Genomic DNA, 16,309 nt, shown 5'->3' on the forward strand with positions numbered 1-16,309 from the left:
GCACTGGCGAACATTCCCAGAGGTGCCTGGTGGAGGGTCTGGGGCATGCAGAGGGAGAGGGGCCAAAAGTGGAGGGAGAAAATATTAAGAAGGGAAAATACTCCAGTTTAAATGACAGAGTTTATGGTGGAATCAGTTTTGGTAAAAGCCTGCTTTTTTGGCAAATAGCCCAAAGACATATGGAGGGGAAAAAAAAAGGCAAAATAAGCAGGGAGGTTTTTTTTTGCTTTGTTTTTGTGCCTTCTTAATGGGGAATTGGAAGAAAAAATTGAGAAGTCTCACAAAGAAAGTAACTGTCTCCCAACCTGATCTCTCTTATTTGCTGTTCCTTGTGCCTGAAGATTCAGTAATTCTGTGTATTTGCTGTTCCCAATGGATTCTCTTCCCTGCTGCGCCTTTTAACCCCTTTATTGCATGAAATTATACTTGGTGAGGTTTCTTGGATTACCCCTGTAAAATCCGATGGACAAGCTCTGTTGAATTTAGAAGTCTCGTCACTGGCTGTATGCAACTTCCCCACCCCCCCCATGACTTTTATTTTTATCTTTATGTAAAGGTAAGAATATTGACTGTAGGTGTTTGGCTTTCTAGCTGTTCTTTGGTTCTTGGGAAGGGGCATTACCTGTCACAGTAATCCTGGAGATGGATTGGTCTATTGTACGCCTTGTGGATCCATCCTTCTCACCAGAGAAGTGGAAAATAACCAGGGAGAATTTTCAGCATACCTTATCCGTTGTGTAACACTGCTCACTTGGGGCATGTAGGCAGAGACACGTTATGAAAACTATTTCATGCCTAAAGAATTCAGTGATAATAAAGAGAATTTGCATTTCCGAAGTTCTCACTCAGCGATGTCAAGTAGGGATTTTTGGTTTTGTTTTTTTAATTAAGAAACAACTCTCGGTTTTCATTGAAGGTTTTTGTCTTAGCTAGAGCCAAGGAGAATCCTCCAGTTAACCAGAGCTATTTTCCTCCCTAAATTTGCTTAAATAATAAGTTTAATTATGTAGTATTGTAATACTTCCCCCCCTCCCCCCTTGCCTTATTTGTATATTCAGGTCTTTGTGTGGTTTCTTTCTCTTTTGATGTTTGCAGAAATGCATTATCTTCATCTGTCTGGTTTGTGTTTGGTGTGCCACTAATTGACTCAATATCCTGTTTGTTGGAATGAAAGCAAGCTCTATCGTGCCATATTTTTCCAGGGTGTAAAACCTTGCAGTATTTGGGCCACCCTGTCGGGTAGGAAATTGTTGGCTGTGCTGTGGAAATGAATCAGTGATGGTATTTTTCCTCAGGTGAGCAGGATTTTAGCTTTCAATGAACCCTTAAAACCCCACTCAGGGTGAGATCCTGCATCCTTCTTGCTTGGACATCACCAGCCAAGGGCAGAGTCCCCAGCCCAGATGTGCTGTAGAGGGCTTTTGGTCCTTGGGGATCTCCACCTGAACCTCTCCATTGCCCCAACCTCAGTGTGAGAGCTGGGCAGGAGAGGATCACACTTCACTAGTGATGCTTCTCTGGGCTGGTATGGGAAGCAGTGACAGATCTTTGTCTTTTATTTGGGGCTGAAGAGCTGCCTTAAGAGGGGACTCTCCTGGTCTATCCCTGTTCAGGAGGGATGTCCTAAAGTCACTCAGGTTGACCTCAGCAGACAGTGTTTACTCACATTCAGGGACCTGGCTCTGCCATCATCTCCAAGACGAGCTTTGTGGTGGTGATTTGGACTTGGGCGGGTGGAAGGCAAGAGCCCTCTTTGTGTCCTAAGTTGCTCTTTCCAGTAGAAAATTAAAGTTCTTAATGTGTGTTTGGCTTAATGTACACACATGGATATAAATCTCTCGTTCTCTTCAGTCCCTGACCCTCTTGGCAGTAAATTTGGGAACCCGAAGCTGTCAACAAAGCAAAATGGAAAAATAGAAGCCAGACAGACCTCGGTTGTGTACGATATTTTAAGTAACTGTAGGTACATGCTATGGAAATAATTAGGATTGTTTGTTGTGTTGAAGGGAGGTATGTCACTGAGGTATTGTGTGCACTGGTGGTTCCTGGGCCTGCAAGATGGATTAGCAGCTGAGTTAACAGATGCAGTAAAGCTCAACTGAAAATAGTTCACTGTTGTTAAGCATAGGTGAAAGGGCTTTGGTTTGAGTATCAAAGTGTATTTTGACTGCTTTACAAGTTTACAAAAAAAAAAAAAAGGGCATCATTTCAATATTATAAGCTTTCTCAGTGAGTCTGGGGAATTTTTCTGTGCCATTAGAGTAATCAGCAAAAACCTGAAATGCACATTGATTAATAACCTAAGTGGAAGTACAGGGGAAACAAGTGGCTTTAACATTAAAAAGGCAAATAAACCATTTATATAAAACGGTTGCTAATTGAGTGGGATGTTACATATGCTGTACGCTGGCACATGCTGCCAAATTGCAGTACTTCGTAACCCTACCAGTCAGCTTTGGGGAGCTGACTACACGTGAAGATGTCTTCTGGCTTAAAAATATCCTGGGTGGTTGGAAAAAAGAGGTTTGGGGGGGAAATCAGAATCCGTGGTGGTTGAATCTAGGACCAAGACTTGTGACTGTGGAAGGACTGGAGCCCTGTGCCTGGGTGGAGAGTGATGTTGGCTGCTGACCTTCATGGTGAGGACCTGGGTTAGGGTGTGTGGGGTGTGCTCTCTCTTTTGGTGCTTTTTGTGTTTGAGATCTCAGTAGGAATTACAAATCTTTTCAGTAGGGAAGAAAGGAAAGCTGACTCTGGTTGTGTGATGGTGGCCTTTAGAATACGAAATTATTTACGTTGGAAATGGGGTATGTTGTTTTGTGTCTGGTGATAGATGTTGCACAAAGTGCTTCTCCTGGAAATGCGCAGTTGAAATAAGGGTTTGGGATGGATGTAACACAGTGCACTTGGGAGCACTGAGAGGAGTACAGCTCCCAGTGTGCCAGCCTGGTTCGCCCTGCTCTGATCAGTGTTCCAGCAATGCTGTGTGGTTTGCAGGATGTGAGCCTATCATTTTAACTCTGCCGCCCTTGGTGGATGTGTCACCTCTGTTAGCAGGACCTCAATGCTGTTTTACATCTCTTCCTTCCTGGCACACGACCATCTCCACAGGAGTATTGTCCCCAGTAAAATAAACACAAGAGTGGCTGCAGCACAGCTTTAAAGCAAGCAGAGAACACTGACCACCCAGTCAAAAAGGAGAGCACTGATAAGAGCCATCAACTAAAAATTCAAGTTTGCTGCTTCTGCTCAGCAGAAAGCACGTATTGAAGCAGAGTGGGTGTGTGACAGCCTGGGAGGAGGTGGCAGAGTTGCTTTGGGTGCATGGTGTACCCCAGAGCCGGATTTTTTTTCCTCCCTTTGGTGTTCACAGCTTGGTGTCATTTCACCTGGAAACAACTGCATGCTGAGACTCTCTGCATTTTTGTTGTGCTCTTCGTTAACAGATACCTAAACAACCTATAGGGATTACAGCAGCACCACTGAAGATGGTCCATTCCCAGGGGTGTTCAGCATCCCCAGATCATACTGTAGCCAGGAAAACTGGGCATTTTTTTGTATTCTGGGTAAATTGAAGGTGATCAGATTGAGTGGACAGTTCGGTAGCCATGTCTGTCTCAATGACTCCACCGGAGTCAATCACAGGCTCACGCTTTTCTTTCTTCTTCTTGCCCCTTGTTAATGCGTGGCTGGAGCAGTGGAGCTGTGCTCAGGGGTGATGCTAGTGTTTCTTGTCATCTTTGTTGGGGGTTTTGTAAAGCCTCGGTAGCATGTCAATTATATATGATGGGTGGAAGCCTAATATTCTGTGATAATTAGAAGGCAAGTCTAGTGTGAAATCGGATTAGGGCCTGGCATTACAGTCCAGGATTCCTTTGGTAGTTGGTTCAGAGGAAGTCATAAAACTCCTTTAAAGATGACACAGGTCCATGTGCGCTACAGGGAACAGGCAGAGCATGAGGCTGAAATGGTGGCCCCGTGCACTGGTTCTCTGGCAGCGCTTGCCTCCTGCTCCTCCACCACCCCACCTTACCCCAACCTGATTTCTCACATGGGAGCAACCCCAACAGTAACATCTCAGAATATAAACCACTTCTGGCTTGCTTACTGAACTGCAGTGAAGGGCTAGGCTGTGTACGGGAGTCTTTTAAAAAAATACTTGCCCCCCACCTCGCAGCAAACTGCTCCTGAAAGTTTATCTATTTTTGCAGTTAGCTGTACTAAAAGTATGAACTTGGCCAGGGTGAGGAGAAGCAGGCTGGGGAGACATGTTAGACATCCAGAAACAACATTTTGGAAAACTGTTCAGTAAAGAGAACTGCTTTTCAGTATAGTGTAGCCCCCAAGTTTGCACTGCTCGCTTACTCGTTTGCTGAAAACTTGTTTTCCAACACATTGCAGAATAGTTACTTGATTTGGAAGAAACTCTGTGTGCCTGGAGTCTGCAAAATGTGGTGTTTCTGTAATGTCTTAAATCATAAGTTTGCAAGATTACCTTTCTGAGCGCATTTCCTTGGATGTACAGATGGTAACATCATATACCATCACATTTCAATCTTTAAACCACCACCTCTGTTCTCGAGAGGTGTGTTGTTAACTGGCCAAGGAGCAAGCTTCTTTCATAATTTTTGGTCCCTCATTTCTCTCTCTGTATTCATAAGTATCACAAAATAGAGAAAAAAGTCTTGTTGCAACAGGCCATGGGAAAGATCTGCTGCAAATCCACAACAAGCTGTGGTGATGGTGTGCATATGCGGTAGATATGTGGAGTCAGTCTCTGCTACTTAAAGCTCTTTTTGCCATGCAGCCCCTGATGTGATGATTGCACACCCTGCCAAACAATTCAGTAAAAAGCCCAACTTGAAAGGAGCCTGTGGTAGTGTTATATTTTTGCTGTGCTCACATGGTGATAAATTGCAAAAGCTACTCAACAGTAGATGAAGAGTTGCCTTGTATGGGCATTGTCTGATGAGTTTTAACTTGGGAAATAATTATTGCTGAATGTGTCCTTGACAGTGAGCATACACCATGAGTGTTCTCTACATAATATACATAAGCATTAGATTTCTGTGAAGTATGCCTAAATACACATGTTTTTCCCTCCTTTTCCTTAGAGGAGTCCACTGCCAGTTGGACAAAGAGCATTGACTTTGCTCTTGGCTCTAGGTCAGTGTTTGCGTGGGCCACTGGCAGCGATGGCTCTCTAGGCTTCATTGCTTCCGTTTCCCTGGTTGTAGCACTGTTGTGTTTGAAAGCTGTTGTCTGACAGTACCTTGATCCACGCCCATGGAGGTGGGAGCAGTTCCCAACACCACAGCTACTCACCGAAGGGGCACGTGATGGATCCAACACCCAAGCATGCGATGGGACATTGGGATGTTCCATCGTTCTCCTTGCAAATTTGGGAATGGGATGAGTCCTGGGGATGGATCCTGAATGGATTAGCTCTACTAGCCGATTTAAAAGGCTAGACATGAGATTTCTCACCAACTGTGTTAGTGCCTGTCGAGTTTGCTCAAGTGGGGTTATATTCTCATGGATGTGGCGGCACTAAGGGCAAACCTCCCTGTGGAAAAACTGGGGCCCCTCGTGTCTTCTAGGGACTTTCCATTGTCATCTCCCACTGTGTTGTAAGAAAAGTACTAGAAAAGCAGCCCACAAACCTAAACTTTCTGGTTTTTTAATGCTGGGTAACACAGTGCATCCTCATATGATTAGCACTGAGTAGCCGGAGCTCCTCAGCTCCAGACAGAGCTAATTCTTGATCACAAGCCAAGACCACATAGTGCTGACATGACTGAGAAATATCTTCCATAATTAGATTGCTTGGTCATTCATTTTTGAATGTCTGAATTGCATTTTGGAGCATAATTTCTTAATGATCAACCAAATGGGATCTGTGCAAGCTTGATTTATTGTCAGTAGTGTTCTCCTTGCTTGGCTTTGCACGTGTCCTGGAGAGGCACCGTCAAATCTGGGACAAGGGGGATTAAAGAAAATGGTTTTGCTTTGTGACGTTAGGTGGAATGGTAACTTTAGTTTAATAGTATAAATAGATGTTAAACTCTGACTTGTATTCGTAAAATACATTGGGCTTTCAGGGTTTTTTTAATCATAAATAAATTGGAGAGGTTGTTAAAGCCACTGTCTTAGGGATCCTAGGGCATCTGTGGACAACTTCAGAAGTGTCTGCAAAGTGTAAGCAGGAAAAGAAATCCTACTATCAGTAGGTTTGAATTTGCTTTGCTGCTATTTGTGGTTCCTGTTGTGTCAAGAGTCCTTAGTCCTATACTGGAATTGGAGCAAAGAGATTCAAAGTCAAATAAAGCAGTGGTGCTTGGGCACCTTTTTTTTTTTTTTGAATGCTTTCTGGTAAGACAGGCTCAGAGAGGGGTGTCCAGGATGGATTTACTGGGCAGCATCTGAAATTCTGGGTGCACCTATTCCTCTCTTTTAAAAGACTTACAAAGCTCACTGGAGCTGCATCCCTTGGTGCTGCACCCCTTAGTGCTGTGTATTTGCTGCTGGAAGTGCTCCTCTGAGACACAGTGAAACTGTTGACGAAAGAAAAATATATCTGCAAGGAGACAACAAAATTTTTCTGTTTTCTGAAGACTGCCCAAGCAGTGCTGCTTCTTGTAGCAGACTCTGAGCTTTCTGTAATTGAAGAGCAGTGGATGGGCCTGTGCAATAAATTAGATGTGACGGAGTTATCTGCTGATCAAGGTCTCTCTGTAATGCCACAGAAAACAAACCCTGTAGTGCAACAGGGAAGTAGATTCAGGAGGAGAGGTTCTTAGGAACCTCTCTCTATATAGACAGATATGGACCATCTTCAAATAAGATATAAATATTTTTATAAGTGCCTGTGAGGAGAAACACTAACTTTTCTGGGTTAGAAGGTTGTGCAAAGTGATACAAAGGTTTGATATGTAGGCAAAAAATGTTGAGAAATCTTGTACAAGGCAGGCAGAACATCAGCCACTCACATTAGCAATTGGCAGGCTTTGTTTTGCACTGTGCAAAACCTGCTTTTGTTTCTCTAAACCCACTTTTGATGCTCTAGCAAGGTAGGATGAATGGCTTCTGGGTAAGTGAGTGGTGCACAGCCTGTCAGGAAGAGGTTATTTTCTGCACGGGGGCTGACAAGTCCTTTGCAACTCTGACAGGGAATCTCTGAACCTCCATGATAGTTGGAGGTCGTTGGTAACTTCCAGTGTGTGAGCAGGTAGGGAAGAGCCTTCTCTTCTCCATCTGCTTCCTCAGAATGAAGGATACGGTTTGGCAGCAGGGTGTGAAATGGGAGAGAAGGCAGCAGCTTACGTGTAGGATGTGTCTTCTAAAATACCATCTGACTTGGAAGGATGAGTTTCTCATCCTAACTGCTTGTTTTGATCGTATCTTCAGTGTTGACAAAGATTTGCACAATTTGCCCAGATTTGAACCACTTTAGTATCAGCGCACCTGCCTTTGGTCATGCCTGCATTGTGGGGCTTGTCAGAGAACTGGATCTGAGGATTGCTATGCCAAGGGTTTATCCTGACCCACAAAACTTGAGACCAGCATTTTTATGGGTGATACTGGAAGGGGGCAGCTTCATCTTACTCTGCTGTGAGGCATCTAAAAACAAATTATATGGGGCCAGATCCCATGTCCAGATTTTCTCAGAGATTTTGAAATGGAGCTGTGGAAGATACTGAAGCACTCGATGACCCCTCTGACCAAGCCAGCTTGAGCCAGGTGACTCCTAGGAAAGAATTATCTTTCAGGTTGAAGGAAAAAAAAACTGGCTTAAGTGTCCAAAAACAAACCCCCAAAATCACCCCAAATGATGACAGAAAACTGTAAAATTAGGAGGTGGAAAATATAAAGCATTTTCCTGAGCCATTCCATAAAACAAGTATGTTTTAATATCAAGTGGTAATTGTGCTGCTGAGAGGGATCTTCTCTGAAAACTGGACAGGGGAAGGGTGAAGAAAATAGCACTTACCTCTACTAAAAGGGCCATTGCCATTGATGTTGTGTATTAACTGAATGAATTGAAAGTAATTCAAATAGCAAAAACTTCATGGAAGTTATCATAGTATATACAGGTCAATTTTCTGGTTCTTCAAATTATACTCTACAGGATGAGTATCTGCTTAGTCTGTTTATTAACTGAATAAATAAGAGGACACTTTTTAATGTTCTTGCAGAAAGACAAGGCTTTTAGATGTGTTGCTATAAATTTCCTCTACAGAGTCAAGTATGATATGCCTGGTCCAGCACTTGCAGCTGGGGGTTTCCCTGGGAGAGATGATGCTACAGGTCCTTGCACCCTCTGCCTTGCGAGCCACCCTTTTTACCCTTGTGTAGAGAATCCTTTTAACTTGGGATATTTTCTTCTCTGTTTTTCAGGCGACCACTTGAAAGTCTGCTCGCAAGGCTACACATGCTGCTCTCAAGAAATGGAGGAGAAGTACAGTCAGCAGAGTAAACATGACTTCAGAAATGCCGTTGTAGAACTTAGCAATCACCTACAAACCATGTTTAGTTCTCGATACAAGAAGTTTGATGGTAAGTGCAGAGACCTTGAACTTGCTCTCCTTGGGATAAAAATATAAAAAAATCCCCATCCTGTTGTTCTCTGTGCAGTCATTCTGCTCTGTCTCCCCTCTTGCTGGGAAAGTTCATGACTCGTGGCTCAGAGGGCAGAGCATGCCTTGTTTTGCAGTCCCGTGAGAGAGAAATATTTGCTGATTATGGCTGCTTGTTTCCCAAAGAGAGAGATCATTCTTTCTGATTAATCTTTTGAAAAACCATTCTGCTCTAATGTAAGATTGCAGTTGGTTTTGTTGGTACATCCCTGCAGCGCGTGTAATTGTAACGTGCACGTCTTGCAGCCCCGATCCACAACAATGCTGATATTTTCCAGCATGTTGTGAACCCACAGGATTTGTATCCATCTCACTTCTAGCCTTTGGGGCTAAGCAGAGCAACAGATAAACACAGAGCTGGTTTTGTGTGGAGGCCGAGGGTTCAAGTGTGAGGCAGGGTCAGAAGCAAAATGAACAAGTCTCGGCTGAATTCCCATCGCTGCAGTGATGTGAACTGCTGACAGATAAGCAAATGACTGGTCTCAGCATTGCCCTCGGGTCCACAGTGTGTCCTGTCAGACTGGGTCTCCATAGGGCATGCCTGGCTCATGGGAGCTGCAGGAAGAAACTCCCTTAGCAGGCAGCTGTCACAGAGCCTTCCAGCACTGCCTGCCTCGCAGCCCAGTGCCTTTCTTTTGAGGCCACCTCTTGCAAACAGCTGCAGTCAATGCCCAGACATCAGGCACAGCACCCATCTGAGATCCAAATGTGTGATGAGTTGAGTGGACTTTGTTGCTCAGGTAGTTGTTCTGCTTGTATATCACCATCTGGTAGTAGAGGGTGATTCTACCATGCAGCTCCTCTGGACCTTTTTCTCCCTTGTTTAGTCATTGGTTCAACATGAGTTTTCTATGAGTATCCTGAAGTTTGTGCCCTGAACCTCCTAGCAAGCTCCCCTCAGCTACTGGAGCAGGTAGCAGCCTCTTTCTTTCAAAAGGTATTGGCACTAGGGTGAGGGAAAAAATCCCTAGGTATGAAATTGCAGTGAGTCAAAGTGGAATTACACAATCATCTTGATAGCATCTAAATCTGCTAGCTAAATATTTCCCTCTTAACCTCTGTTGTCTCTACCTGCTGGTACACCAAGGGGTGATAGAGGGAGAACCAAAGTGTCTAGACTTGCAAGCTTATTAAATGCAGAACAAGACACTTAATGAAATCCAGCCCATAGATAAGCCCTTTCAAAGAGACCAGAGGAACAGCATCTGCTTCACCTTAAATGAACGATGAGGCTTTTTGAAATGCTGCATTGAAAACAAAGAGCATGCACAGTTCACTGCATTAGCATCCCTGACATGGAGCAGACATACTGTGAGGTGCATCTGCCTGTTTGTGGGATGAGAAATGGCTGCAGGGCTGTATGAAGGCAGGGGGATAGTAAGCCAAGCTGAGCTGGATACCTGTTGAAACTCAAGGCTTCAAAATAGGTGAGCTTTGGGAGGGAGCCCTGTACAAGCTTGTTCTGTCTGTGCTCTGTGTTTCTCCTGTCAGACACTTGCAGTGTCCCCTGTGCTGGTCTCATTCCCATTTTAGCCTGCCAAGTCCTTGACCAGCAAGTCTGGAAGGGGATGGTGGTGTTCAGCTATTCCTGAAAGCTGGATTTACTGTGCCCAGCCTGTCCCTGAAGGGTGTTTCTCTGCCTTGTACGAAACTAATGAAGGAGAATTAGCAATCTCCTCATCCTGTCCCAAAGCCTAATGGCTCTGTCTTTGAGTGTTTGCTAATATCAGATCTAAATCTGCATTTGCTGCAGACAAAGCTGATTTAGGGATTTTTTTAATCTTACCTGGAGTGGAAGCAGAGATGAACTGATTACCGCCCTCCATCATTTACCTCTTGGAAGACTTTTAATCATGACTGCTTCTCTCCCTCCAGCCCAGTCACCTGGTGGCTGGAGGCACACCTTCAGCAATGTTCCTGCTGGTGGCTGGGGCAGGTTGAGGAGTCTCCCCTCTGAGGTTCTCAGACTCTTCTGCAAAAATTTTGGAGTTCCATGCCCTAGACTGCTGTGTTTTGTTTGTTTAAGAGCCTGCTGTTGAGTGTCCGGCTGCTTGTGGGGTGGTGTTTCCTTCTTTTTGTCCTGGTGCTTGGTCATCAGGTCAGCTGTGCTCAGTTCTGCCTTGCACATTTGAGTTCTCCTTGCCTAACATAGTTCATCCCACACTTTTGATGTTGTGTGCCCAAACTACTACAGGAAGGAGAGGCAATCAAGACCCATATATTTGTACTGATCTCTAGGGATGAGACTGGAAAAGGACACGATCCCTTCCAGAGCTCTTCCTCTACATGGAACCATGCTCTGATTTTACCATTTGCAGCTCTTCAGGGCTTCCTCATTACTCATAGCTAAATCCTTTCAAATGAAAATGAAGCTGACAAATACGAGCTGTGCACCTTCCTCTGTTTAACATGAAATCCACTGCGCTACAGCTGTGTGGAGTGACTGAGCAGGCAGGATGAGTTATTACAGAGACCAAATTCACTCCAGCAAGTGGAATGGATACTTCTCTTGTGGAGTGACACATCCCTATGCTGTGAATGGTCACTCCAGGATGCAGCCCAAGCAGCAAACTCTGTCCTCCAGCCTTTTGGAAATCTTTGTTGTGGGTTCTTTGGCTTCTGATCTCTCAGCCTTGACATTCAGGTCTGAGAGGCAAACCTGTACTGCCTCTGTTATGTGCTTGACCTTTGAAGCAGTTGTTGCTGCAGAAGGACAGTCGAAGTGGTGGCATGTCTTTTGGATGGAGGCTGGGATGCCCTGTGGCTTCTGGAGTGTTTGCATCAGCTGTTGCTGGAGCGCTGTGTGCTGTTGGAACTGTTGCCAGAATTGCTCTGATCTGACACCAAAGCCGTACAGAAATGGATTATCTCCTCTTAATCGGGAGCATGGAACAAGCTGCTGATTATCCATCCCCAGAGGGCTGACCAGGAGCCATTTCGGCTCCTAATGCGTAATGCGACAGCGTCAGATCCTCCTGTGCGTGTTTGGTTTGCAGGCACTGGGAGAACTTGGGAGCTTTGGAGTCCCATATCTTATATATCCTGTCTAAATATTTGCTTACAGTACAGCTACGTGTGCTCCACGAGGTCTCTCCTGTTGTAATTTAAACCACTAGCCTGATCCCAGTGTAGCAGTAAGGTATATATTTTCAACAGTAAGGGAAATGATTTTCTGATAAAATAAAAACTGCTTTGTGACTTGTTGGATTCACCGTTGCTAAATGATTTTAGAGGTGAAGATTTGCAGTTTTTTCCAGTATAGTCTCAGATACGTTTATGGGATTCATTGAGAAATTAATAGGTGAGATTCTCTGGCAAAGTGAGCGTCTCCCCTTGTGACAATGACAGTCGTGGGAAAGCCACTGTGATGACATCTCATGCCACAGAAGCAGTTATAGCAGTCAGGGCTTTAAAAACCCCACCCCCCGTTTTTTAAAATAAAATCTGCTGTTCCCTATCTTTGCAAGTTAGTGCCCTCCCCTTCCCTCTCTCAGGGATTAATAACATTAATAGAATTAATAGTGACATTAAGACTGCATAAATGTTCGATCGCATTTAATAAATTCAGATCTTCACCTCTTTTGCCCTTTGAGGCTGAAGTTTTCCATGCTGGGGTCTGTGCTAGCCAAGCAGTGCTTTGGGGAAATTGCTCAGCTGTTTTGAGGAATTGGAGCTGGGACAGGACATAGCCCATAACTCTTCTGCAGTGTTTCCGCTATTTGGTTTCTTCCTAGATAAGATGTTCTTTTTCTTATTAAAGACACCTCCTGAATCTCTTGGAAGATGTAACTTGTGCCAAGCCCTTTTCTGGGTAGAGAAATTATTTTGTATAGGCTGGTTGCAGAGTGATGGGCAGGCAGAGCCCCAATCCCCCACAAACAGAGGCACTACTGAGTCCTTGTTTCTCCTGCCCCTGCATTTCACAAGCATTTTTGCTGTTGCTCTTAAAATCTTGTTGTTCTTCTGTGTGCTCTAGATTTAGGGAAGGCAGCAAACTTCTGCAACCTCTGTTGTGTGGGAATGAAGAGGTGAATGAGAGGTGGTCCATTTCTGGGCTGGGCTGGCAGAAGGTTTGGTGTTCCCAATGCTAAGGCATCAGAAGGATTTGTACAAAATGGTACAGCCTGAGCCAGCATCTGGGAAGCTGTTGAATGCTGAGAGTCTTGTTTCTGATACACTCCCCCTGACTTTTCCATTAACATTTAAGATAAAACAAATAGAGAAGTGTAAAAGGAAACCCCTTTGGGATGATGAGCGGAAAGGAACCAAATCCAGGAAGAAGGGGTTTGCCAAGGGTCCCCGAGTCCGTGGTGCACACAGCCCCTCTGCCACACAGGTAGAGGGCAGAGGGATCCCTGTTTGTGGGCTCCATGTTTACTTTGGGCAGGGTAGCTACAGGTACAAAGTGTGATCATGATGTGCATCTTTGAAGCATCTCAGGGTGCCCTTGACCTTCTAGTGTGAGACCAGTGTTACTCCTGCGTGCATGAATTACTTCCAAAAACTGGCATGTGGCCAAGGTTGAGATACTGGTTGGGGGAACATTGGCCAAATACCTTCCAAACTGTGCTGAAGCTGGAGAATAAAAGCCTGGAATCTTGTTTCTGAATTTAGTTTTGTTGTTCAGATAACCCAAGGCTTTCAGCTGCTGTCTCCAGGTAGGAGTTAACAGGGAGGTGTTCTGGTGCAGCAGGGCACATGGCTGGGAAGGAGGCAGAAGGGAGGAGGGAGAGCTTTTGGTGGTCTTCTTTCTGCTGCTTCAGGCAGTGTGGAGGCAAATGGTGAAAGACGAGCCCTGCAGGTGCCCGGCCTGCTGCTCCTATAGTTAGAATTTGGCAGACCATCGAGGCACTCTGCCTTACCAAAATAACTGCCCTTTGGGGACCTTCATCTCACATTAACTCTTTTATTGGAAACTGCCTGCAGGGCCTCATCCTGCTCCTTTGGCAGGGTCCCCCCATGTCCATGACACCCAGGACCATGGGGTTAGTACTGGCTGCCAGTATGTTCATCTCTGCAGGAGGCATCTCCAGGTGTGTGGCACAGCAGGAGCACTGAACAGAGACCTGTTGCACCTTTGCTGAGCCAGAGCTGCGTGGTGTTGGAGCTTCTGAATAAACCTGTATGGTGGAGAGAGCTCTCCCATTGCAGCCCACCCTCAGGCAAGTGCACTGATGACAACTGCATCATTAATGCACAAGTAATAGAGTGATCTGTCTACTGCTGCTCATGTCTAGATAAAGGCACAGCCGTGTTCTTCCCTCTCCAGAAAGGGATGGCACCAAACCTCATACCAACCAGGGCAGAAAACACTGGAAAGATTCCTCAAATTTTGTGGAAGAACCACTTGCAGAGACGTTCCTTCAGATTTGGTTTCAGACCAGTGCATACTCAGGGTGATGGGAGCACCCACCAACACACTTCCTTTATAAAATCCTGCTTGTGGGCTTTTGTTTGTGCTTTCCCACTCACTGCAACAGCAATGAAACAAATTGTCTGCTGTCTGTGCTTTGGAAGTTTGTTTATTCTTTGCTTTTGTTCAACTGGCTCCTCTCCATCTGGAGGTCTTTAAAGAGGTACAAAGACACTATGATTTTTAGTTCTCTTCACTGAGGAGGGTGATGCTTGTCTGAAAGTGGTAGGAACTAGATCTCTTTTTGGGAGGCTTGGAAAGATCCTGTAGTCAGGTTATCTCAGAAGGAGGAAATCTCAAAGGGGAGGGGAACCTCCTGCCCAGTAGGTTGGGGGGGGGAGGGGGAAGAGACTAGATCTTGTAACTGAGCAAAGACTTTAGCAATGGGCAAAAACCCTTCGTGTATGGGCTTGGAGGGTTCAAACGGTCTCCTGTGATCTCAGGTCCAAGCAGTTCTGCTGTTAAGGTCACAGGTAAACTGCCCTTACTCGTTTGGGGTTTTTTCCCAAAAGCCAAGATGCAGGCAGCAGGCTTTGTACTTGGCTACAGGAAACGTGCCCAGTGCGCTCTGGTTACTAATTGCTGTCAACCAGTCAATGAGCTATTGTTTGTCTGTTTAAAATTAACTCTCTCTTCCTCCTTCTTGCACAAAGGAGCCACCAACCCTATGTGCATGGTGCTGGTAGCTGCTCCTCCAGATGCCTGTTGAGGTGGTGCTGTTTTGGGATGTTGTGATGGACTTGGGGGTGTAATAACCCATCGGTGCAGAGCTGGGGCTATTCTTTTAGTGTTTAATATACTGTAATGTCTCAGTGTACAGCCGTTCTTGTGCTGGCTGAACAAATAAGAGGCGGCCCCAGCTGGAAGAGCTCTCAGTGCAGTTTTAACGAGATGAGGGCAACTGAGGTAATGGGAACAAGAAAACCATCCCCACCGTTCAGCAGCACGGGCCCTCCTCACACTCTTTGACAGCAGTGGAAAGGGAAGCTTGGGAAAACACATATGTGTGAAATACCTTAGTGAGTGTCCCAGAAAGCTCCGTTGAGTTGAGGGGGTGTGGGAGGCAGCCTGAAGGAGTTCACTTCCAGGTAAATGTGAGCTTGCTGTTTGGAGTGGGAAGTTGCTGTGTTGGTACTGGGTGGATATTGGTCAGCAGTCTGAAGCCGCTGAGAAATCATAGATGTGTCTGAAAGGTTATTTGAGACTGAGAAATGGGTGCAGTGAAAATTAGACATTGGGGAGAGTGGAGGAAAGAGCAAACAATCGAGGGAAAAGAAGCAGCAGTAGCAAGGGAGGTGCACTGGGGAAGAGTACTGTTGAGCTGTTTTCACGAGGAGGGAGATGGAAGAGCTGGGAATGATGGACCAGCTCAAGGAGGAGGCAGCATGGGAGCAGTGGGAGAAACCCACTACAGCTGACCCAGAACGGGATACATGAGCACTGACAGGCCCTGAAAACAGGGAGGAGGAGGCTACAAAGACTAGGCTCATGCTGCTGCATGGGATGTGGCAGAACAGAGTGGACTAAGGGGACCAAGGGCATTTCTCTTGGTGGGATGACTGGTGTGTGCAGCAGGATGCGATATTCTGCTATCTGTTTCTTGAATCACAGGCAGCAATCTCTTCATTGTTTTTCCTCCTCCTTCATGGCTTCTTATTCTCTAACAAGCTCAGTCTCAGTGTGATGGTGGTATCTGGCACTTTGTTTTCTTCTGCCCTGCTCTTCTGAGCTCCTACCAGCCCCATGGTGTTTTAGAAACAAGAACTTCTAAAAATCCTGGGTTTTGGTTGTTTGTTTCTTTTCTTTATCCTATGAGACTGTAGCCCAGTTTTTGTTATTGTCTTGATTTTCCACTAATCAAGCAAAGTTAGGGGAGATGATGTTGTTCCTCCCAGCTCTCCAGGGTTCACATGTTGGGGCTGTTACTGTGACACTGGCAAGATTTAAGCCTGTACTTCTTCAAGCTCTGTGAAAAGAGTTCTTCCCATGTCAATAAGTGCTAACACATGTTTGAAAACAGGACACAGAAACAGCTTGTGGATCTGCCCTGCCCTTCCTGAGTTCATATTCCATAAATGTGTTAACACTATGTGTTCATCGGTTTCTCAACACTTCCGGAAAAAGGTTGTTAAGCTACAGTTTGTTTTTCCCTGGTGGAAATTACAAACGTGGTATATGCAATAAAGGAAGTGAAGGCATATTAAAAATAATGAAGCACATTTAGAAAAAAAAATAAACCCTCTTCTCGCTTTGGACTAGG

At 45.2% G+C, this 16,309-nt stretch overlaps 1 protein-coding gene across 1 annotated transcript in view; it reads left to right on the top strand.

Moving 5' to 3' along the window:
• Nucleotides 1–16,309, top strand: part of GPC4 (glypican 4) — a 67,622-nt gene that overhangs the window by 22,259 nt on the left and 29,054 nt on the right. The window contains exon 2 of the mRNA XM_050310425.1: nt 8,398–8,556. Within this exon, the coding sequence (XP_050166382.1) occupies nt 8,398–8,556 (159 nt within the window). The remainder of the gene's footprint in view (nt 1–8,397; nt 8,557–16,309) is intronic.

The sequence above is a fragment of the Myiozetetes cayanensis genome, unplaced genomic scaffold, assembly GCF_022539395.1.
Source record: "Myiozetetes cayanensis isolate MyiCay16 unplaced genomic scaffold, myiCay2020 scf15, whole genome shotgun sequence".
NCBI lineage: Eukaryota > Metazoa > Chordata > Aves > Passeriformes > Tyrannidae > Myiozetetes > Myiozetetes cayanensis.